The sequence below is a fragment of the Botrytis byssoidea genome (genome assembly GCF_014898295.1).
Source record: "Botrytis byssoidea strain MUCL 94 chromosome Unknown BBYS_014, whole genome shotgun sequence".
Classification (NCBI taxonomy): domain Eukaryota; kingdom Fungi; phylum Ascomycota; class Leotiomycetes; order Helotiales; family Sclerotiniaceae; genus Botrytis; species Botrytis byssoidea.
This window is the reverse complement of record NW_024065855.1, coordinates 199,678-223,740: the sequence shown is the minus strand read 5'-3', so window position 1 is coordinate 223,740 and position 24,063 is coordinate 199,678. Positions and strand designations below refer to the sequence as shown.

At 43.0% G+C, this 24,063-nt stretch overlaps 8 protein-coding genes across 8 annotated transcripts; 6 read left to right on the top strand and 2 right to left on the bottom strand.

Annotated features, from left to right (window-relative positions):
• Window positions 1–1,518: 1,518 nt before the first annotated feature.
• EAE97_007223 (uncharacterized protein) lies at window positions 1,519–3,220 on the bottom strand (the record flags this gene model as incomplete). The annotated part of the gene is made up of 2 exons (XM_038877737.1): window positions 1,519–2,046; window positions 2,111–3,220. 2 exons carry the CDS (start codon window positions 3,218–3,220, stop codon window positions 1,519–1,521), a joined length of 1,638 nt encoding a protein of 545 aa, XP_038731222.1.
• Window positions 3,221–5,608: 2,388 nt separating this feature from the next.
• On the top strand, window positions 5,609–7,894 carry EAE97_007222 (uncharacterized protein; the record flags this gene model as incomplete). The annotated part of the gene is made up of 2 exons (XM_038877736.1): window positions 5,609–6,605; window positions 6,708–7,894. 2 exons carry the CDS (start codon window positions 5,609–5,611, stop codon window positions 7,175–7,177), a joined length of 1,467 nt encoding a protein of 488 aa, XP_038731221.1. The 3' UTR covers window positions 7,178–7,894.
• A 1,960-nt stretch (window positions 7,895–9,854) lies between these two features.
• On the top strand, window positions 9,855–10,892 carry EAE97_007221 (uncharacterized protein; the record flags this gene model as incomplete). The annotated part of the gene is made up of 1 exon (XM_038877735.1): window positions 9,855–10,892. The coding sequence occupies one exon, from the start codon at window positions 9,855–9,857 to the stop codon at window positions 10,890–10,892; it is 1,038 nt and encodes a 345-aa protein (XP_038731220.1).
• Window positions 10,893–15,504: 4,612 nt separating this feature from the next.
• EAE97_007220 (uncharacterized protein) lies at window positions 15,505–15,846 on the top strand (the record flags this gene model as incomplete). The annotated part of the gene is made up of 1 exon (XM_038877734.1): window positions 15,505–15,846. One exon carries the CDS (start codon window positions 15,505–15,507, stop codon window positions 15,844–15,846), a length of 342 nt encoding a protein of 113 aa, XP_038731219.1.
• Window positions 15,847–16,156: 310 nt separating this feature from the next.
• On the top strand, window positions 16,157–17,746 carry EAE97_007219 (uncharacterized protein). Its single transcript, XM_038877733.1, has 2 exons — window positions 16,157–16,904; window positions 16,972–17,746. The coding sequence occupies exons 1-2, from the start codon at window positions 16,619–16,621 to the stop codon at window positions 17,574–17,576; spliced, it is 891 nt and encodes a 296-aa protein (XP_038731218.1). The 5' UTR covers window positions 16,157–16,618; the 3' UTR covers window positions 17,577–17,746.
• Window positions 17,747–18,027: 281 nt separating this feature from the next.
• EAE97_007218 (uncharacterized protein) lies at window positions 18,028–19,407 on the bottom strand (the record flags this gene model as incomplete). Its single annotated transcript, XM_038877732.1, has 2 exons — window positions 18,028–19,228; window positions 19,292–19,407. 2 exons carry the CDS (start codon window positions 19,405–19,407, stop codon window positions 18,028–18,030), a joined length of 1,317 nt encoding a protein of 438 aa, XP_038731217.1.
• A 379-nt stretch (window positions 19,408–19,786) lies between these two features.
• EAE97_007217 (uncharacterized protein) lies at window positions 19,787–22,138 on the top strand. The gene is made up of 2 exons (XM_038877731.1): window positions 19,787–20,496; window positions 20,570–22,138. The coding sequence occupies exons 1-2, from the start codon at window positions 20,444–20,446 to the stop codon at window positions 21,246–21,248; spliced, it is 732 nt and encodes a 243-aa protein (XP_038731216.1). The 5' UTR covers window positions 19,787–20,443; the 3' UTR covers window positions 21,249–22,138.
• Window positions 22,139–23,352: 1,214 nt separating this feature from the next.
• On the top strand, window positions 23,353–23,883 carry EAE97_007216 (uncharacterized protein; the record flags this gene model as incomplete). The annotated part of the gene is made up of 2 exons (XM_038877730.1): window positions 23,353–23,468; window positions 23,520–23,883. The coding sequence occupies 2 exons, from the start codon at window positions 23,353–23,355 to the stop codon at window positions 23,881–23,883; spliced, it is 480 nt and encodes a 159-aa protein (XP_038731215.1).
• Window positions 23,884–24,063: the final 180 nt, after the last annotated feature.

Sequence of the window (24,063 nt, the reverse complement as noted above, 5' to 3'; positions counted from 1 at the left end):
CTTCCAAATGCATCTTTACAATTCCAAGTATTCCCACGCTTCCACATAAATCTCTATCCCATCAACCTGCACTACCCAAATCCTTCCACAGACTACTTCACTTACCTCTCTTCATCCCCCAAAATCTAAGCTCGCTCCCCATATCCAACATCTCGCTTAGCGAGTACCTTTACAGCCTATTCTAACAACTAGAGTATAGATATCTAGAGTACTCCTTGGGACTACAACTCATTCCCAAAGAATGGATAAATCGGAATTCACGAAACATCCACCCATCCCCCTGGACATCTCGTCACATCTCAAATGAACACTAGGATATGACCATCAGCAGCATAAAACCACTGTCAAAATCCAAATTTCGTAATCAAACTGTTAAACAAATTCGCACCTGCGAGTATATAAATGGAGGCTAGACAAAATTCCCTCAAGTAGGGGACTTTTCAAAAGTCCTTGGGGAGTCTTCCTATAGTAACTAAAAGCTTATAGATTTGCTATTTGAAGCAAGTTGAGACGAGAACAAAAGAGGTTTGGAAGCTTCTGTAAGGTTAAGTACATAGATGCTTACAGTAGGCATTTCGTCTGAGACTTCCCAATCACTACAAGACGAGATGTCGATTTTTGGACTTTCGCATTGAAGGACCTGCCTGGTCGTCTCTAATTTTCATCCAGAGAAATACGAATTTAGACATAGAAATGAAAGAGACAAAACTTTCACTCACATCACTCCAATGGGCACGCATGTATAAAGATCGGGAATTGGAAGAACGCTTATAATCTCATATCGTTTCGTCATCTATCGATTGCATCAGTCGATAAATCGACTCAATCAACACCATGCTCAAGAGCTACCATGTTTCTATGCCATGTCGCCCCCTCCCAACAACCCCCCACTCCAGCGATGCCGCTGGGTTCTACTCTGACCTCTACCCCACATGTTATGAATGCCAGATACACCATTAACCTAGCATACATACCTACCATCCATCACCCACCTACCCGTCTGTATGTTCATAAACAGCGATTGAGTACTCTACAGAGGCGAAGAAAAAGTAGAGTTTATGTTTGTGATCTTCTGACCCCCATTCCAGACGTGCCAAAACAAATAACGCCAATATAAAATGTATCCGTTTCCGTGTCGTACTTTCGAGAAAGGGGAGAGCCTGTTAATATCGCGGACAAGAAACTATCCGCAGGAAAGGAAAATAAATCAAATGTGTGCATATAACATCTACGGGCAGCCTCCAGCCTCCACTATCTATCTTGACCTTCTCGATGCCGTGAAATACGAGCCTTGACCTTTTAGACGTTTTATAGTGACTGAAATCTCTTCTAGGCCACCTTTTAGTCTTGTATGTACTTGGCCACTCTTACATGACCTCTGTAAGCGCGTAAATCATGGCATGCTCCGTTATCATTGACATCGCATCTTGTTTTGGGTTTTCTTCTTCGAATGTATAGGGTCTTCCATCCAGAGCAAATTTTTCGTCTATATTTGTTTGAAAATTATCCGACAGTTCATTATACGCTCTGCGGAGCAAAGGTTCCGGTCGGCGGAGGACTGTTGACCATACTGTTTCGTTTGTTGCGGCTCTTTTTCATCTGGCTCTTCAACGCGCTCGAGTCCAATGGCTTCAATAGTTCAAAGCTACAAAGTAATTCTGTCGAAACACTCATAACGGCGCCATAATTGTCAAATTCGCCACAATAATTGGGCGCAGAGAACACCGTAACAAGGACTCGACCTTCGAAAAACTCGTAACCATCTTCAACAACCATATGTGCCCGACAGACCAAATCGAAATCATGTCTCAACAGAAACTCCTGGATGACCTTCTTACCAAACGAGTAACTAACGCCTCTCTCGCTCTGCTCCCAATCTGCTTCCTGGTCTGCAGGATCAGACCACAAAAGATCATTAAGTAATCCATAGTCAGGGACGTCTGTTGGTCGAGCGATATTTCTGATATCATCCATATGGCTAAGAGCGGGAGATAAGCCGCCATGAACACAAAAGATTTTACCTGCGACAATTGCGGCGATAGGTAGCTGGCCACAAAGTTAGTCGAAAATCCAAAAAGCATATATACTAGATCAAAAGGTGGCTACATACACAATTAAAGACATCTACAAACGTCTTCCACACTTTGACATTAGCTCTTCGTTTACACTCATCATAGAATCCATAGACTCTAGTAACGTTTGCGCATTCGTGATTGCCTCTTAGCAAAAAGAAGTTCTCGGGATATTTGATTTTGTAGCACAAGAGCAATAGAATTGTCTCAAGGGACTGCTTTCCTCGATCGACATAGTCACCCAAGAATAAGAAGTTTGACGAGGGAGGGAATCCACACATTTCGAACATGCGTATGAGGTCCGAGTATTGCCCATGTATATCACCTACAACCTTAACTGGGGCTTCCAATTCAATCAGCGGCGGTTGCTCTAATAGAATCTCTCTCGCTCGAAGACAAATTGAGTTAATTTCCGCACTTTTAAGACAGACTCCCTTTGTGCTTTTGCCCTGGTATCCTGCATCCAAGAGTCGCGAAATGTAGTCGTCAAGATCTTTATCTTTCAAGCTACCCATAGAAATTTGTGCGGAGTTTGAGGTTGAGAGTGCGGTTTCATTCGATCCATTCATTGGAGCAGCTAGCAAGGTAGCTGTGTCAACAGGATTAATCTCATTTGCTCTCCTGACCAGTATAGATTGCCCAGCGCGACCGCCAACTGCGTAAGGATTGACTGTGCCGGAAGGGGGTTGGTCGGAGACATGATCTACCTCACCACTACGTTGTGCAGCACTGACATCATGATGTCCAGACTTCACCGAAGCGGATTGAACGGGCGATGGAGGAGGTTTGAGATCATCGGTTGGTGAGGGGATATCTTCCGAAGAATCTTGAGGTGATGTTGGTGAGCCTGGCACAGATGATGCCCTGCCTGATATAGCGCTTTTCCCGGATTTCATTGAAGCAGCATCGGACTTGTCGTTTGAGTCTATAAGGCTACCTATTCCAGCAATCGAGTTTCTGGGGCTGTCCTTGGAGCCTGGTATTTTTGATCGAAGGGCGCCTCTGAACGATTTGTTGGATTCCTTGGTATCTGCTTTGCTGAATGAAGGATAAGATGATAAATTATCCGATCCTCTATCAAGAGACGTTTGAGATGCACTTCTCCGCGGGGTTGCAGACCCCGAACCTTTAGAGGGTTGATTTCCCATCGTTCCAAGTTTAAATGTGTGAGCCCAGCAGATCTTTATCGAGTACTAACTCCGTGTAATTCGGGATGACTCAGAGATGTCGCTACCGTTCAGCTGTCAATATGAGCCAAAGAGGTGAGAGATTGCCTTCTTGCGTTGAGGAGGAATTGTGATATATCACCGAACACCGCCTAGATCGTCTTGGGGAAATATCGTGTACTTTATCCGAATGCCTAACCGTAAGGTGATATTGCCGAAGTAGACGAGCTGTATGGTTCTAATGACAGTTCGAGTTGTGTGCAATCGTGCGAGCAAATTTGTATGGCTTTTGAGGAAGACTTTGTCTCGGAGAAGTAGTAAACTATGATATGCTGTCTATCTGGTTGTAAGCATGAGTTCGGCTGCACTATCTCCTTCATAAAGCTGTGTGATGTTTTGAGCGGGATGAAGCAAGTCACCTTTGTACATTCAAGCAGTGAAGGGAGAGGTTAAGGAATATCATGGGCATGAGGATTGGTACGTACCTTTACTGAAGATTAAGCAATTCCTAGCGTTGAGGCTGAGTCGATCTTGCTGAAGCTAAAGTCTTCGTCGAGATGGAGATCCGTTCCGTTAGCACTGCGATTATCGAGAAGACCGCCCCAAGTGCCTAGGTATATTGGCGAAAGCGACTTTCGATGTATTACAAAAGTTATATCGAGCAGAAACCGTGGGGGGACGGAAGCGGCTCGTCCCAGAACGTATGCGTTCTAGCTTCCTGAAAGACCGGTAGGTTTGCCTCAAAGACGATGGATGTGTGTAAGGTGGGTAGATGGTACCAGAGGGTGTGGACGAATTACAAATAAATTCCTTCGGAATCTAGGACTCAACGGAGAACTAGAAAAGTTAATCAATAGTCGATAACTGATGATGAAAGATAAATTGAATTTATCAAAAAGGCTCCGTTATGTAAAGGGATTCGTTGGTTGTTTGTTTTCTTCCAATTCGTTCCTTTGAATGGGGTTGTTGGTTTATTAGTTTTGATTTTGGGCTATCGGGAACCGGGACCAAAAAAAGACCCAAAGGCCAAAAAAGATGATGGATGGTCTTTCGTTCTTCCATACAATGATTGGTTGCTGTGAAGAAAAAATGCTTGGCGATCGCACTACATATTTTGATGACGAGGGAAGAGAGGAAAGAAAGTTAAGAAGGCTCGGAAGGTTTAGAAAAGTCAAGAAAGAGAGTGAAGTTCAAGTGAAGTCAAAATTAGTAAAGATCTTTTAGGACGACTAAAAAAGTATCACTTCAACTAGGTACTGACTGATTCTATCGTATTATCTTGGTTTGACCTACTTTTGGTAAATTCACCGATTCGGAGCCCTCGATATTTTATCGTATTATGATGGATTTTGATCAAATATCTCACCTACTTATATCCTCCGAGGTTAAACAATATGTACTCAGTATTGATTGTCCAGATAGGTAAACCTATTAGATCTCCATATCCGTTCCATGTCCATTCCATTCCGAGCCATCTACATTCTAGATTATTCTAGAACCATATCGCCCTGGGTACGGAGTACAAGATGTTGATTTTGAGTGACCATGGGAATACCGAGACGGCGGTAGGGGAGCAGTTGGAATATTCAATACGCTGTCGTTGAGGTGATAGTCACAAGTGGCAAGAACAGTATTAGAGACGTCTGAAGAGGCAAGACACAGCCACAGATCATTTTCTTGATATCTTTAACGGCCTTCAAAGGTGTAGGCAGAAGAGCAGATGCATCATCCGATTCACCATCTGATACCTTCATACGAAGAGAAGGCTAAGCTGAAGAAAAGACTGAAGACTGGAGTGGATATCCACATTGCTGATAGTGCTCAATGACTCAAATCAAACACCTTGGTCAGAGAAAGGTACTTCAGCATAGACTTGATATTGTTCCATGTAAGAAAATGCGAACCATGGAATTGGTACATGTCCAAATCGATTGATCTCAAAGGCATCAACCTTTCCGCGTTGCTAAGTAGCAAGAATTGGTGTCGTGCAAGTATTCGAGAATCCATGTGGTTATTTCGGGGATGGACTTCCAGTCTTCTTCATTTCTCTGTCTATCATTTTCCTCGTTTCTCAATAGCATAGGTATTTATGGGGAAGGGTGCTATAGCAACCTTGAGTCTCTTGTGTGCTCTTTCCATCATCTGGTACATGCGAAAGTATATTCCAGTTGCGGTTGTCATTATCACTTAAACGTGTAATTTCCATTCTTACTTACACTTACGTTCGTTCCACTCCCTTTAATTTCCTCCTCTTCCGATTTGTTTGTTTGACCTTTTCCAACTTCATGCATAATTTTGGAGAATCGCAATAATATGTCCACCTGGATTTTTATCAAAGGCATTCTTATAGGACCACATTACGGTTAAACAATGGATCCTCAAGGGATTCATCATCGGAGCACTGAGTGTGAGCTCGATCATGAATGCGATCAGGAAATTCTAGAAGTGATTCGAAAGGTCTACCAGCGATTGAACAAGACTGGGGGTAGAAGATATAAGCTTGGTTATAAATCTGATCAGGTGGTCCAGCAGACAGATCAAAAGCAGAACAATAGGAGTGAGTCGGTTCATACTAGTAAGGAAGTGATTCAGCAGGCAAATCAAGAGCAGGACAATAAGAGCGAATCAGCCCATACTAATCAGGAAGTGATAGAACAAACAAATCAAAAACAGAACAATAGAAGCGAGTCAGCTCATACTGGTCGAAAGGTGATAGAGCAAATAAATCAAGAGCAGAACAATAGGAGCGAGTCGGCCCATACTGGTCAGGAGGTGATAGAGCAGACAAATCAAGAGCAGGACAATACAAGTGAGTCGGTTCATGCTGGTCAGGAGGTGATAGAGCAGACAAATCAAGAGCAGGACAATACGAGGAAGTCGGTTCATTCACTCGATATAATTGGGTCTCGGGAGAACAGTGGGAACGAAGGCAGTCATGAATCAATTGTGATGAAAATTCAGGCGATGAGTACGACTAGGCACTATCGCGGGTACACTTTGCCTTCGAACTTTAGAGCGCTTGATTTTGACTTTCGACATCACAAATGGATATGGAATTTTCTTCAAGGGCGTATAGTTACTGCCATTGTTGCTGCCATTGATGACGCCGCAATTATTATCGATTTGCCCATCGAGGAGCTTTTTCTTTCTCGCACAAGCACTCGCATTCCCAAAAAGGCTGGCATAATTGATACATGGAGCATGGACACTCGAGAAGTAGCCGGTGGTCCTTGCTTCTTCGCTCTTCATGGTTCGAGGCCTGTGAATGGTACAGCTACGTTTGTCTGCATGGCGGGTCCAGAGTTTGATGAACGTCTTGCTCGCTCGTCACAATCCATAGAATATATGCAAGGAGAAATCTCCAAGGGTATGTAACGTCCATTCTTCTTTGTCGTACACCCCAATGTCTAGCCCCTCTTTGGACAATTTATATTGCTACAATGTTCCCACTAATTCCCATGTTTTGCAGTCGAGGCTCTCATGAATTTCGATATTGATTTTTTCATTGTTTCCGAAAGTTCACTGAGGCTCCTAAACTTTACTGAAACCCGGGACAAGATACGAAGGCTCTGCCTGGTAGTACGCAAAGACAGCAATATCCTCAAAGACAGTAGCAACCGTTTATCGCCGTTGACTATGCGGCGCCTGAATCGACTGGCAGCCCTAGATCTTTTGATGGTCTTCGTGACAAACTCCGAACATGCTCGGCGTCCCACCTCTGAGGGAGAACTTGTACGCTACGCTCGAGGAATTCAAAGTTATGTAGAAAGAGAAAGCAACATGCTTCAACGTGTCCACCCAGTTCAGGAGTTCTTTAGGATATTGAACTGTTTGGTAATAGTAGTAGCGCTAACAATTGCTTCCTTCTTGGTTTCGCTTTTTGAATCATTCAGTTTAACCTCCCTCTCCAATCGTGATGGACAGCACGAAAAGAATTGATACTATTTTGAATGGTAACATTATCTAAAAGCAGACCCATCCCTTGTACCTGACTACAGCACAGTACCTTGCCTTCATCTAGACCAGCGATTATTAGTATAGCCACCCAATACATATCAGCGAATAGAACTCATAATACTCCTTTTCATATCCTATTCCAAGTTTAAGATACACTTTCCAAGTCCGCATCTCAAAATCTAGAATTAAATAGCCTTTGCATTGAATCTCCCACTGACAAGACATACTCACATTGAGATGATATCTCGTAAAAAGCACCCTACTAACACCTAGGCATAGTGCGAGATAAGCTTCCTCATATACCGGGATACATAAGGTGACACCCGACGATGAGTGCGTTCCCCACGCGAAACAAATTTCCCATCAAAACTTAAATGTCGGTGTCCCCGCACGAAAGAAATATATATCGTATTGCCAAACCACGAAATTTTACACTGAATGGCAAGCAGGGGGGTCTATGCCCTTTCCAACCAACACAGGGCCATAGCACACAGTAACAGGGCACTGAAACGATGTTAACCCCCGCGCGCGGTGCCTGAACTCATGTAACCATTTAGATCCTTTCTGCTCACCAAGGCTTCTGCAGATTCGAAAGTAATTGAGAACCTACGATCTGAACTTTTCAGATCAAATCCAGTTATGTTAATATATAAATACATATCTACTCTCTGCAAGTACTTATTCTTCCCCATCATTAGATGTGGTGGAATATGGATTCTCTCTGTAAAGTTCTCAGCCACGTCCAGAATTACGTTGACACGGCACGGCTTGACACTTTGAAGGTCTTGGCAACTCTAAAAGACGCGTAGGAACTTATGGGCTTGATATGATATGATATGGCGGGATCCATATCTCTGGTGTGAAGTTTTGTTTTGACACGCCAGGCTGGGAGGGCCACCAGTGGGTGCATGGACTGACGGGACACTTCCCAATTTTCAATATTTTCAATAAATCCATTCTTCAATTGTTTGATATCAGAATTTGTATTTTGATTATTTTATCTTTATTCAAGAAATATAACAAATCTTAAAATAAATGGTTCAATATATCAAAAGATATTTACAAGTTCATTTTTGTACTGTCCCGTGAGTCCGTACACCCACTGGTGGGCTTGAGCAAGTATGTATGTAAGATTTTTTGTTATCTACCCACCTACCCACCACTCGAGCCGTTCACGCGGACTACCGTAGTATGACTGCGAGGTTTCTCCATACTTTTGATTGATGGATTGACAGTGATTGACAGTGATTGACAGTGATAGGGATGGATATCCATATCTATGGATGGATTGTTGATGAGAATTAATTGAGGTTCTCGGAGAGTTACCGTGCTTCTTACGTACTAAATGAAGGTTGCGAGTTATCGTGTGATGTTTTGAAAATGATACTCTTCTCCGACGCAAGATGAAGCCTCGTGTAGGAAACTTGATATTACTGATACATCATTAAATACTGCTCTGTTCTAAAATTCTTGTTCCACAGTTCGTTTTCCCAAGTTAGCTGGCGATGTGTTTGAGACCACCAAGCACGCCACTAAGCCTAAAGTGGTTATCGGTAGGGTCGAGTAAAAAAGACAATGGCGAAGAAGAGGAGATATAAATAGACTTTTTCAGTCAGTCCAGCTTTTTTCACTGGTTGACCCACGGTAGGGCGATGAATCAGGTACGAATCTTTGACAAAACTATTGCTATAGAGGCTTAGCGCAGCAAGGTAATCAGAGGATCCAGCCACACGGTGATATAAATCCTAAAGTGGTGGGTGAGTGCGAATACGCAGCAAACAAAGAGTGTCGGGTGGTGATGATACAAGTTCGACAGTGATAGTCCTGTGAGAAATTAAGATGTGAGTTTGTGATATATTGATATCTTATTGATACGAAATAAGATAGGGATTCCTTCGACCAGGTCAGGGCTGAATACAGGAACACTGGTGGAATGAGATGAGTAAGGAAGGCAAGAAGGAAGAGAGGACCCTTGGAAGGGGTTATCAGATACACAGTACCTATGTTGTTGGTATCGGATGATAGTAAATGATTGTGAACTGTATATCAGATTGAATCGATTGAATTCATTCCTTCCTTTCCTTCTACGAAAACATCAAAAAACCTCAACTTCATGTTAAACATCATCGAAGATCCCGTAATGTTTCAAATCTTTCGACAATCAACCAGGATTTCCCCATAGAAAAGTCTGTGTTTTTTCGTCATTCACACAGTTCACAGTTCACAGTTCACAGTTCACAGTTCACAGCCCCATACAGACTGCGTTGCTCTCCTGCACCGCCTACCACAGTACCAGTCGGGTACCCTTACTTACCCTTACTACCCTTACTTTACAGCTACTACATAATCATAAATATCAATCCTGCCCTTCCACATTATTTCTCTTGCCATCTCATACCATCAAGTTACAAAGTTACATCGATCCTTCGTTGTTTTTCTTCATTTGATTTGATTTCTTCTATCGATCAATCTGTCAATCTATCCATCTTAGAAGAATCACATTCGTTCTTTCTCTTGGTATTTGATTTTACGATATCCACATCATCAACGATAGAATAAGTTGAGAGAATAATCACACCACCACCAACACCAACACCAACACCAACACCAACACCAACACCAACACCAACACCAACAATCGTTACACTATCTCAAAATCATGGGTTTCGGTCGATTTCTTTGCGTCGGTGTGCCATTTGGCTTAACCCTCGCCAGTTTAGTTTGTCTTCTGATCGCATCCCTCGCTGGCGTTACAGACAAGTCTCTCGATATCTTCGTCGTCAACACAACCAACCTCTCTATTTCCTCCTCGAAACTCCTCAGCCTCGAGAACTCTTTCCGCAAACGTGGTCTTGCAGATCTCACCGTCGCCGCCTTGACTCCTTCTACTACCTCTGAGAAGAACACTGTCGAATCTGCTATTGCTTCAATCACCGGAACTAATTCAGCAACCAACATCACGGCCGCAGACTTGGATTTGGCGGATAGTTACAAGGTTAGTCTTTGGGGTTATTGCGCTATCACTGGCAAGAACACCACATGCACCAAGGCGAAATTCAACTGGGCCGCCACTTCTCTCAACACTAGTACCATCGACACTCTTGCTTCTGCGACAGGTGTCAATGCCACTCTCCCAAGCGATGTCAGACATGCTTTGAAGACCTTTACCGCAATATCAAAATGGACACAAGTAGTATACATCATCGCCTTGATCGCCACAGCATTGGAACTCTTCCTTGGTATCTTCGCCATGTGTTCTAGAGCCGCCTCATGCGTTACATACATGATCTCTGGTTTCAGCACCGCCGCTGTCATTGCCGCATCTATCTTGGCTACCGTCCTCTCTTCCGTCACAGTCGGTTCCATCAAAACAGCCGCCAAAGCATATGGAATCGAAGCTTCTATCGATACCCATTTCCTCGCCGTTACATGGCTCGCTGTTGCCTTCAGCATCGCAAGCAGTTTCTTCTGGGTCTTCACTATCTGTTGTTGCGCATCTGAGCACAACAGCAGCAAGAAGAACAGACGCAGCGTCAATGATCAAGAGAAGTTGATCCCACAAACTATGGCTTATCAGAAGATTGATGGGCCAGAAACTGCATATGGTGGTCAACAACACGGTATCTACCATCAGCAACAACATCATCAACCAACGCGCACTGGTGCTTATGAGCCTTATTCTCACGGTGCTATCTAAGTGGTGGATGTCTACGGATGAAAAATGGTCATTGGACCAATAGGAGGATTTAAGGAAGAGATGAATGAGACAAAATACTTGTTGCATTTAGCGTCGGGCGTTCAGGTTACTTTTATGACGTCTTGTGTAATTCGGTTTGGTATGGATCGAAGGGTGGATATCCTGGAGGAATAGGAAAGGCAGAACGGAAAGGTTCGAAAAGGATAGTTATTTGCATTACTCTGCAACATTGATAGATGAATGAACGATACCCTTCTTATACCTAAAACATTGTCCCTCTTCATGTCTTGAGTGAGTGAATGATAACTTTCTAATATAATCTTTACATAATTCCAATCTCACCTCAAGAGTCTAGGCACTCGTTCCAAAGCACAAGTGAGTGGGAATATAGATATCTCCAACTCATCACGTCCTTTCCTGTAACCCGCACTCAACTCCTCACAATGAAAGTAAACGTATTACCCGAGGAGCAGCCAGTAAACATACACTCGTCTGGGACATTCTTTTACCATCCCCTTTTCTTTTTCGTTTCCCTCCACTGCAACACCATTACACAAGCCTCAAACATATCTAACTTTTTTCTTTATTTTATCACTGTTGTTCAATCTAAGTGGATTGATTCTTCATCGGTCCGAAATTTTGAATAGCTGCTAGCGGGAATTTGATGGATATATATGGTGGTGGTGGTATCTCGAAGATGGATGGTAGTCTGTTGTGATAGATAGGTGTCGATATATTCTTGAGGGGGGAGGGGGCAAAGAATTCTGGTTGAGAGGATTGATGCTTTTTTTTTTGGTTTTGTTTTTTGTTGGGAGGGAGGTGGAGAGGAGGATGAGGGGATAGTTAGGTAGGGGTGTTTGGAATGATACGTTCTTCTGTGTTTTTGGTCTTGATGTTTGGATTGGGAATGGGGAGGTGAAAATATTTTCCGGGTGATCGATTGAGTAGGAATAGAACGATATCAAGATTTTCAAGGCATGTATTTGGTTTGGGCTCGAAAGAGGACCTGAGATGAATGATGGCAGTGGTCTCTCATGTTTCAGTATGTTCTGGCGAATTGGAATTTGGGGTGGGGTGTAATGGCGATATGTCAGTAGTGATGATGTTGAGAAGTGATGATTGCAAATTCGATAGGGAGAGATGATACGTGGTCGCTGTCGAACTCTACCTTGGTTTTTAAGGGCGGGTGGCCAATATTGCTTATGAGTAACAGGCGTATTTTGGGTCGCTTTCTATGCAGCTCCTGCACTCTCTTCATATTTGCAAAATTCCTATCTCGATATTTCGTTTGTTGTCGAGAGCGAAAGTGTTGGCTCTGAATTGGCAGGATTTGTTGCATCAGCATATGTCTGGCCAAACTGATCATATATGGCAATATATATGGGCGTAATGTATAGTGACCTCTATTTTCTCTCTACTGCCTTGACGGTGGTATTTGAGGAGACGAATAGATTCAAATCTGGACGAGTTGGACTAACGTATCTTGGCTTGAGTGTCCGTTCTACGGTCGGTCTGGTTTTGTTTGGATAGTTCTCAAATCGTATGATGATGAATTCAACCGCAAAACCCAATACTCTCGCTGCTGAAGCCGATCAAGAGCCGCGCGTGATGAAACCTGAGTGTCATCCCCTACTTCTTATTCCTGGTTCTTTCCCATCACAATGGGGTTTATTCTCCATGGGTGAGTGGCGGAATATATGATTCATTGGATCGTACCCATCCTCTCCACCACTCTTAATTTTCGGTAGCACTTCTGTATTCACGTGCGTCAAACTTTATCTAGTTGATGAACTCAAAGTCTTTGTTGCAATTACCTTAGCTACGAAGTCAATTTTCAGGAGTTTAATGGGAGCGGGACTTTCGCTTTCCATACAATAGACGTATGAGGCATTGGGTCCAAGATGGAGACATAGTTTGTTGTACTTTTCTCGCAAGTGGGATAATTCCCATTATATTTGCGTTGCTAAAACTGGAATAATACATACCTAAGTATGAAGTATCCGTTGGAGAACCCGTGAATTTGATGAGCTGAAGATTCATTTCTAGTAAATTTGAATAAGGGGGTTGCAGATATTGATCATACATATTCACCTGGATTTGCAGCACTTTTTCTACTATGTACGTTGCCATGTATGTGTTCCATATTCGCACATCCTCACTTCAAGTGCTCATGGCCATTTCAACATGCGTCAAGGTGTTTGTAAATCCCGAACAAGCAATCAATGATCCTGGAAGCAATTCTTTATTTCAATCACCCGCACGCAAGCCATGCATACTCTACTATATATTCCCAAATAAGGCAGAAAACTCCAACAAACAATACTCTCTAACCCATCTTCTCATTATCATAAATCGACCTCCAAATGACCATGACTAACGATACCAGACCCGCAACTTCAACTACGGAGATTCCTTTATTAATGGACTCCCTTCCGAGAGTTCGAAAATAACATAGACAAAACTTCCCGACAGAACTGCCCATTTCCTGATCTTCATTAACGACAATATTCACAACAGTTGGATATCGTAGTGGGCTTACAGGTCCTTCCAACATATTGTTGTCCGCTAGTGTAATTAGACGCATGTAGTTGAATTGGCGTAAGTGACATCCTCTGTTCTGGTTTGAAGAGAAGGATGGATGAGAGTATTATCCTTTTTTTTCCTTTTTTTGCAAAGTACTGAGAGCAGGACATCGGCGTTCAGATTTCTCTGAACATTCAGGGTGGTAGACAAGGAGTGAGCAATTGAATATGTCCAAGATAGCTCATTCTTTGCAAGAAGAATTATTAGCGCTCAAGCACGGGTTGAGAATAGTTTGAGAAGAGGTTTGGGCTCATAATTCTCAACAACATCACTATTACAACGGGCATACCTGTAAGTCTTTAATCACAAAGCCTAGTATCGCTTCCCACTAGACCAACGACGATGACATCATGCTCTTGTTTCCACGCTAATTTACTGGTGTGAAGACTAGTGTTTGAGCTAGGCATCATTTGAAAATGCTAATCGTAAGGCTGAAATGACAACTAATATCAAGACCTTGAAGCCTTTAAGTGGTTGGTATGTTAGCCAAGGGTCTTTTGGACAACAGGTCACTAATGAGTTCACTACCCGAACTCACACTTACTGGATCACCTGGCCATATTTTCTTCTATTTCATAGTATGAAGGCCACCATCAAAGTGGTTAGATGTACTAATGATTGAATCATTCCCTCTCATTTCCCTCGTTCGATGTCGCTTCTATCTCAGACAGAGACATGAATGGATCAATACTTCCGAGCCGTATTGCCATCAGTGGACATTAATGTGTAAGTCAACAGTCTTCAGGCAACTGACTCTAAGTCTTACTAGTTGACAACTTCTTAGCGTTTGAGACTAGTGGTGATAAATCTGACATCTCATCTGATTTCTCGAGATTAATAGTAATGAAACATTTCAATTAGTTGGGGTGGATGAGAGTTAGAACCAGCAGGTAAACTTTCTGGGACTTTTACCAACCGTTGGTGCATAAGATTGTCTGCAATGCTTGTGTTGTCTACATCAAGAGCGCAAGTACACATTTTTGCCAACGATCAATAATTTGGAAGCTGAACCCTCCACTATCAAAACAAATGCCAACAAACAAACAATGGAATACCAAACAATCAAATCTCACATCTCACACGTCGTCTCACCTCACATCTTACATAATTTCCACATATCTATTCGTCTGTAAGCTATCGAGAAGTGAGCATCGGTAGTTACTTGTCCAACAACTAACATGTTGAGTATTTTACCAAGGGTAATCTCCAATCTCGCGAAGTATTATGATCCAAGCTATTCGAATCAAAAGAACACACATGCATTCATGCACGCAGCCTTACGGCACACAGCCAGCAATTCCAATTTCGAAACAATTCACAATTCCAGAGTCTAGTAGATTCGCTCCAATAGATATCAAAAGAAATTATACGTGTAGCTCACTGCCCTATGCGGAGCTAAGTACATTGACCCTACAGTATGGAAAGTTAATTTCCTTCTTGTTGGATCCGTCAACTTCCACCTCTCGTTGTATCTGTGGCTTTCTTTCAAAAAAATTGAAACTACTTCGCATGCATACTGTATGCATGTGGTTGATGGCACGGTTCTGAAACAATCTTTCAGGACAAAGACAATCTTGACATACCAACATATAAAGTCAGAATATCTCCCTGCTTTTCGACTTTCTACAATCATTCCTACTACATCCACAACTCAAAGAAACATACAGAAACCCGAAGACTGAGTCGAAAACAATGTTTTACACAATACCCGTAGATCTTGGCTTAGGCATCACATTACCCATCCGAGAGCTCAAGAAAGCTCGGAGGAATAGCAGAAATGGTCAACGCTCAGCCAGATCCCCATGTCGACTTTCCTTTCATTTCAACCGGCTAATACCCCCTACTTTTACGGTGCGGCGATGTTAGCTCGATTTTCTGGTTGGAGGGATGGAAGTGACGATCTCTGATATCTTAGCTTTCTGATCTTTATATTAGCAGATGAACTTAAGGAACGACGCCTTTAGTAGGGTTCTTTCCTTTTCACGTCTTTTGCTGTCGCTAACCACTATTTAGATAAGCGATGAGCAAGATGTCAAAGGTGCCTCTAGCAACCCTTCTGGAATCAAATTCTAGGTCTTCAACCAACTCTCCTATAATCTTTCAGCTATGTGGTGAGTGTTTGGTCTTTTGTGCTCGCGAGATCGGTGCACTCAACTTTGAATTTGAACGTCTGGCCTATGCCAAGAAAAGCAGGATTGGATCTGGCTCTGCAACGCATTTGCAATGCTGGATCTCAGGGAGGGCTGGGACCCTAAGGGAGACTACGGAGCCGAGCATGGATATGAGATACATATGGACAAAGGTCGTTAGCGGTGTTGAAGAGAGTACTTATCAAGGAAAACACAATTCTCTGAGACAGATAGGAGATTGAGTGCAGGTACTCGTCAATTGTCCTCTAACTTTGGAAGCACATATTATGAGCATTGCATTAGCATCAATACTTGGCAATGAGATTGTAATAAAATTTCCAAAGGGTTTTTTTCATTGCTGTAAGCAATACTTCTTGAGGCCCATCTGAAGAACGTGGTAATAAAATTGTAGAGAGTATTATAAAAACAAAAAACTGCACTAGCAACTTTTGGGGCTTGATACACTTGTGATACTCCATCAGTATATATGGCGTTGAATGAAGTCAAAGTCTATAATACAAGAATTTAAAAGTTGTCCCTACCTGAGTTATGGAAAAGTAAACATCTAGTGATATATTTTCATCGTATCTCTTCGGACCCCAAATAAGGTGGGGGCTGTCAGAGGCTGAAAATCTGACATCAGAAAATTTCCCCAGTACTTCAAAACGATCCTTCAGCGGTAACCACCCATATAATTCACAGCGGTACTCTACCCCCTTCTTCGTAGTAGCAAATCAATCAACTAATTATAAGCCATGCATCGGTTCTGTAACCGCCATAAGGAAATTATTTGTACTGTTCGTGCCGGGTAGGTATTTTTGACATCAATCCTTTACTTCAAGCAGTTATCTAGAATACAAATAGCTATTTCGTGTTTCCGCGTTAAACAGCCTGACTGTCTTTGACTTTTCTGCCTTCGAAATTTTTGATTTTGCAGCGACAATCAAAGAATACGATCAATTGATTGCTGGTGAACTTTTTCCGATTTTGCGTGACACATCACAATCGTTACTAATGCTTCGAATTATTACTCTCGTTTTAATTGGCTGGCTCGTAGGATTGGTGGCGGGACAATGCTATAGTTATGAGGGAGTTGAGAGGGATCCGACATATAGGCCATGTAATGGTTCAGCACCCGTCAGTATGTGCTGTCATCTGGGAAACAGCGACAACGGAGGAGATGAATGTGGCTCTGGATCTACGTACGGTCTTTGTGGTATAAGTGGGACGCAGCTCTGGAGAGAATCGTGTACGGATAAGACATGGCAGTCTCCGCAGTGTTTGCGATTGTGTGTTGGAGGTATGGACTCTCTGATGCATAATATACACTGTAACAAGGAATTGTAGCTGATGAGTCTGGTATGTAGCAAACGATACTGAGGTCACGGCATGTCCAAATGGTAGTTTTTGCTGCGGGAAGAATGCAGCCGATTGTTGCAGCGCGAACGAAGGAAAATTCATAGTTAATAACCAAGTCTCGGATACAGCAGTGGGGGATTCTTTGAGCTCTCAAACTTCCCAGACTACAGCTATATCTTCAACGCCAATCAGCATACAATCTTCGAAGCTTATGTCGTCCACCACTTCTGGGATGCTATCAGCTATAGTCCAAACAAGCACCGTCCAGGCATCAGTCTTAATCTCAACAGTATACCAACCCTTACCGTCATCAACTCCGACGATCTCTTCCTCATATACAGCCCAGTCTTTATCAACAGGCGCAAAGGCCGGGATAGGAGCAGGTGCTGGGGCCTTCATTGTGCTAATGACCTTATTCGCATTATTATTGTGGAAGCGAAAGCACCCCAGGAGCAGATTGCCTGAACTTTCAGCTACAGAAACCAAGCCAGGTTCCTTCGACCCCAGAAGGAAACCGAGGCATGTAGATATAGTGGAAGCAGATAGTACAACACCAAAGGCAGTGGAAGTTCATGGATACGGACGGCGAATTGAACCTACGGAGATGCTGTGAACCTAGCTTCTGGAACGAAAGACCGTTCCTTGGGTGAGGATGGTGTAGTTAATCAGGTTTGTCCATCAACGAGTTGAAAATAGATATCGTCGATTCTCATCATATTATAATAGTAGGAATATCTAATTCACAGATATTTCTGTCTGGCAAGAAGAGAAGTAGTAACGATGCTGTCTATTCTGTTGTTCTGTTTCCAGACAGGAAGGAATGCCCACTAGCGCGACTATAAGCCCCTCCTTGAAATCGAAAATTCTTTCGAAGCTTTTGGCTTCTTCTATTCAAAAAATAATAATACAATATGCAATGCTCGACGGAGATTCCATCAATTGTCATCTAATATATGTAAATTGATATTGATTTATCTTGCCATTTGCTTGCAGCCCATTGATGCATAATGATAACTGATTGATCCTCACAACATACTGGATACTTTTCCAATTCATGGAATCCACTAAACAATTTCCGGTGCGAACGATGGCCCGGGCGATGACATAGCATTTCCAGAAAAGCATCTGCGCTCAGCATTCTCTATCATTCTGTCGACGCTACCATCGATCCAGGATGGTGAATTCCCTGTCCAGAAGCCCACCAACCTTCTATATTTCACCAGTAATCGATCAATCCTACTTTTCTCCTGATCCGCTAGAACCTCATTCCATTCAAGTATTTCCAGCGAGTACTTGTAGAAGGATATATCAACATCGACTTCTTGATTGCGAAAATCCTTCAGAATATCAAAGTATTGTTTACGTAAACATTTTACATCATCAATTCTGTCGATAGTGAGTGGCTTCAATGATTCGAGTCGATTCTTATAGTCCTGAAGTAGGTCTTCGCCCATAACCGCAAGAGCACAGAGATGGAAAACCGAGCCTGGTTCCGCGATAAATCCAGATGACGCGTCCAGAAGATTGTCTTTCACCGTTTGCCATTGATCCACGTATCTAGTAGATCCCCAAATTACACTCCAGATACTCTGTGATGGCGATACGTTGTGTAGAATAGAAGCTTTAAGAAATGCTTTGGTCAAAGTGATGCGCTCTGGGAAAGGGACGTTTTCGTCGATAGATTTGAAGTAATTACCGCCAGTGAGAGAGGAGCCGAGTAGGTTTTTGCAATGGCTAGGATTATCCAACCATGAAATGGCACAGGCCATATACTCCCCATCGGATTGCCATTTCTGTAACAAAGGTTCGAAGGCATGTTCGGCAGGGTATAGAGTATTTATCAAGGGAAGTAGCTCCGAAAGTCTCATGGGCCGTGAAGGAATGGATAGTTCTGGAGCCCGTCCTCTCGTGGGACTGCAGGGCATTGAAGGGTTACAGTAGCCATATTGAGGTTTCTCGGAAGAGCTTTGAGGATCGGATGATGATGATAACAGATTAGTGTTATGTGCTGAATCGTTCCATATACAAGATTGAGTAGGATATTCATTCATGAGTATATCCGCAAAGCTATGCGGGTGGAATTGGCTCGATTGGTTATCATTCATCAATAGAAAGAAATCGGCATCTTTCAGATCGTCTTCAGTAAGTTCCGGTTCAACAGAGGAATTCGATTGTGAATCTCGGGTACATCGGGTGCCACATTTGTTATTTGATTTGTACTTTTTTATTCCCCATTCGCGAAGCATCATTCGGTACATACGAATACTGGAAATAAATGTTTAGCATTCGAAAAGACACTTCGGAGGAGAGAATTGTTGTTCAACTCACCTTGCACCAAATCCGCGAGTCGATATTAAAGTTTCCCTAACTTGCTCCAACGTTTGTCCTTCTGTCACATAGAGCTGCTCCAGCTCTTCCTTTATGCTTGCCCAGTCCTTTGGCATTGCCGCGGTTTATTCATTTGATACGTATAGGCCTTTGATGTTGTAGAATCGATTCGATTCGAGTTTCCATTTTGCTGGATTTTTCAGATATTGAAAGGGCCAAACCGCTCATAATAATAATAATAATAATGATTGAGAGGAACATCAGATAGGGAAAAGGAGCCGCAGCCTCGTCTCGAGTGAGTGGCGTGGCGAATCGTTCCTGTGTCATTCATTCATCGCTGTCTGTTACTGTTGACGCGTTCCGTTTGTTGCGCAGTCCGCCAAGTCGTCTCGCTGCCTCCCTGTTTCCGATGATGATATAAGCGGACACCTTTTGACCTCGCCACCACGGTGTGAAGTATTTGTTGTATTACGTCCTAGTACAGTGCTGATGTTAGGCAGTTTTCCGCTACTTCACAGAAGGAAGATTCTAGAAAGTGCTAGATATCCACGAAAGTGCAATTGCACTTTCGAGAACACAAGCTTTTTGTGTATGCTTGTGCATGCGAATCGTACAAGAAAGAGTGTATTATTGGTTCGTTTACCTTCCTTGCTCTCTGTCAGGATTGAAGATCATAATTATCGCAGTCATCCGCGATCCGTTTTCCCCAAGTTCTGATTGTGAGCACCAATCACCAGATAATCTCATGATGTTTATTGATTTTACTCTGAAGTTCGGAGTGTGAGGTTGAGTTTTTGCTGCTCTCCACGGGTTTGTTAGATAACTATTCTCCGTCTGAATTAGCCAAGAGATCCTTCGAGTTATTTATCACAGAAACATTGAATCCGAATGTCGTGGCGAGTGACGATTCAGTAGGCAAATTGAAGCGTTGCCCTTTTTGCGGATTGCACTTTCAAAAATGCGAACTATTTCACATTTGCAAAGTGCAAAACGGAATCGTATGTTGAATGGCATTAAGTAGTGCTCAAATCCACAAGATGTTAATTCTGTATTCAATAACATTGCGCTTTCAATGCGAAGAAAGCTTCTCGCAATCGAGAATCTCAGTAGCGATTTCTGTTCAAACAAATTGAAGTTGTCATTTTCTCAGAAATGGCCCCAAAGGACTCGGGAAACAGAAGTGATCTTTGCCGATACCAAGCAAGGTATGTATCTTATCAAATATTTGTTACATGACCTCGGCACACTTCACAACTTTTAGTCTAACTAGAACTGCAGCACTCATGGGGTCAAGCAACAACACGCATCGTTTCAATCAATCGACCATTCCCCAATCGACAATGTTCGTCAAACATCACACAATGTACACACAACTGCCCCAAACACTCAAGTCCATCCACAACTTTTGAGCCATGAGAACGTCAATCACCACACTATTCAACAAGCCCAGCTATCCCGAAATCCATATCATACGCACGTTATATTACAAAACAAGATCCGGACCCTCCAGAATGGATTCAATTCCCTTGGTGTCGACGTCCCATTTGATCTTTATCGAAATGAAATTGGCGGATATCACGCCGAAAGTGATGGGATAGAGAGCAGTCCTCAGCAGTATTTCACTGCCGACAATTCATGTAACTCCCAAAGCCAATTATACACTCCGAATCCGATCTCCACACAAGCTCATTCGCTATTCCACGGATACTCGACTCAATATCTCGCCCCCGCGAGCACAGCCTCACACACTATACAGCCCACAGAAGATGATTGTACATGGTCCGAAATAAGTCATGAGTACGATAACAAGGACCAAGATGTGATGGGTTCGAGCAATGAGCTGTATGGTACCGGAGCTCAATTCCAAGTCTCTTCGTACGATGTTCCACGATACTTTGCTTCGGTCTCTCATTTGGAGACGGACACAATGCAAGGATCATTACCGCCTACCACTTGATGAAAGATGGAACTTTTGATCGGGGTGTTGCAATCGAGCAGAATTGGTTTAAATCTTGAAGAGGCAAAAGTTGGGATCCGGGCAACAGGGGAGATACCAGACGGGCTAGTTCTCTTAGAGTTTGAACGTCCAACGATTCAGGATTGGGACGTTCTTATGAAACATAGTATGATAGATAGTGTAGATGTGATGATAGACAGACATAGTAATGGTAGCAACAACGCATCTCCTGACATCCAAATTTGCGGCAAGATCATGTGATATCAACCGGACTGTCATGCTTTTTGTGATCATACAAAACTTCAGATCTCTTCTTCACTGAATTACGCTGCGCCCAATTCTCAAAGCGCAGGTACAACCGCGCCACGTTTGTCGTATTGTAACATATGTTGATCAATTGGTCAGATTATTTATTATCCTGGAACACAAAACAACTGAAATCGCACTGTACCAAGTAGTTGATCCCTCGACTGTACAGCGACGGACAAACTCTCATAAACCCTTGTTTAAATGGTGTGGCTGAACCCCCACCATACACTGGGCCAGTCGAAAAGTGGCAGAAATCCGAACTGTTCATGCAACCTTAGCATGCATACTTGAAATGCGAACAGGCACATGAATGACATGATTGGGGATCGTATTCGTGCCAGCCACAACACAGAATTTACCGAACGGGGTTCGGTGTGGCTTGTTTTCAATCCTTGTCAATTGGCTGCTGTGCCAGGAGACCGAGTGACCAGGATGAATCGAAATTCAACGGAGCACCGGAGCGATTACGATGATGGATAGAAGGCCGAACCTCTCGGCCGCTTGTGTATTCAGCTTCGAAATTTAATATTATCAAGCGCATAGAAGGAGAAATGATTCCATTTGCAATACATTCATTCAGATCAAATGCCAGAAGGTGGGCATGGCGGGGTAACTCTATTAATCCTTAGCGCTGGAACTTAGTGCTCTCTCAGCGCTTACCCTGTTTTGAATTAAACCCCCTCTCTGAAATGATTTGTCGAATAGAAAATATTAATAAAACATAGCAAGCGCCTCATAACAAATCAATCAGTCTTTCCTAGAGCGCAACGCTTGAAGCATTTCTCATGAAGAAACTTCCTCGACCTCTTGAAGTTTCATTTTCATGGATCCGGAAGCCGCTGAAGAAAAGCGACAGACCTCTAGGTTTGAAGAATCACTGCCAATTGCTGAATGAACGGATCAACGACCGATGAATGACTTTGATCTCAAAGCGGTACAGAGGGCGAATGATGGGGTGATGAGCTGTACAACTAAAAACACGATTTAACCTCGAAGGCGCCAAAAGTGGTGGTTGAAGTAGTAGCCGGCGACTTTATTGTCTGAGATAGCTAGAACTGAATATTGGCTTACAACGCGCTGATCTCTGGAATTTTACCCAAGAGCGCGATGCCGAAGGGACGGTTCACTGTTATATTGAAGATTTTGGCACTAGAGCACCACTACGCCGCACAAGTGCCGGTGAGTTCAACCTTATAAACATGTGATGCGATCTTTTCTGAAGGAATGCATGATTCCTTCGCCAGTGAAGTGAATAGATTGCAAGCAACGTTCTTATCTCGTGGGGGCAGCACTCCGTGTTCACAAACCCCATAAAAAATTCATTATTCACTATCACCAAACTCCCACTTTTCCAAATTGAGCGCCAATTTACAATTCAGCGCATAGGAATGTGTTCGTTATCCAGTATGCATCTTGCACAATTGGACGAATCTTTTTTATCGTTGCCATTGTTTACTGGAGTGTGTTAATTGTAGAAATGTTAACCGCTGAGTGGAGGCGGTTACCCCTCTAGGTTCCCAGTAACGAACTCCAGTAATCTTCAATTGCCATGCTTTCATGCACGTCATGTATGACACTCGTAGAAACCATTGAGCGCGCTTCCCCACTATGCCAATTGTACCTATCAATAAAACAATATCACATCATTATCAGATACACTATGAGCCAATAGTTTTTCGTCGCAGGGTGAGCAGAAGAAATATATATCTCCCCATTTTCTCTTTCGAATAAATACAAAAATTCTAAGAATATCAAAGATACAGGAATTGTGCTTCATCAAATATCATCCGCAACCATGCAGAACACATTCGAACATCATAAAACTGAAATCAAGCATCTGTTCTTCTCGGAACATTTGACTATGTCTGCAATTCAAGAAATCATGAGGAAGAAATACGACTTCAACGCCTCGTGAGTTGGACTATCGTTGACGTATGCGAACAAAAGCTAACAGTATCACAGAATATCGGCATACAAGACCAAGCTGGCTGAGTGGAATATGTTCATCCCACTCTCAAACAGTACAAAAATTATGAAGAATCGACTTCTTTTGGGCAACAGAAAACGACCCGAGCGCCTATATAACATCTCGAGGTCTACTCCACGCTCTGTCCCCTTGACACCTCCGTTGAGCCCTCCAGCATTGAAGCATCAAAATGGGAATACTCGCATCAAGCAAGAACGGGTCGCCCCCTGTTCCATATCATTAGTCGTCCACTCGGGCGAGAAGAAATCGAGGGAGTCGTTCTATCAAGAGGAATACGTCGTCATCCTTGCAGAACTTCGCGGAAGACTTGGAGCTGCACTTGGCCGAGAATCGGGTTGAAGAAATTGAAGCACGTAAAGAGTCACCCAAAAACCCATGAGTTTGTAGCAACGCAAGCCAAGCAAACATGTAGGAGGAAAGAAGGAAACCCCGAAGCAAGTGGGCAAGGACACGGGGGAGAGGAGCATAAGACTTTCGTCAAGAAGACTGAAATGAAGAGAATGCATGTTCATCGTGGAA

Excerpts from the sequence above, each read along its gene's own strand:
- EAE97_007217 (XM_038877731.1), top strand. The coding sequence starts at position 20,444 with ATGGCCCCAAAGGACTCGGGAAACAGAAGTGATCTTTGCCGATACCAA. Across the intron at positions 20,497-20,569 it reads CTTTGCCGATACCAAGCAAG|CACTCATGGGGTCAAGCAAC; the intron begins GTATGTATCTTA and ends CTAGAACTGCAG.
- EAE97_007219 (XM_038877733.1), top strand. The coding sequence starts at position 16,619 with ATGCTTCGAATTATTACTCTCGTTTTAATTGGCTGGCTCGTAGGATTG. Across the intron at positions 16,905-16,971 it reads TTTGCGATTGTGTGTTGGAG|CAAACGATACTGAGGTCACG; the intron begins GTATGGACTCTC and ends TCTGGTATGTAG.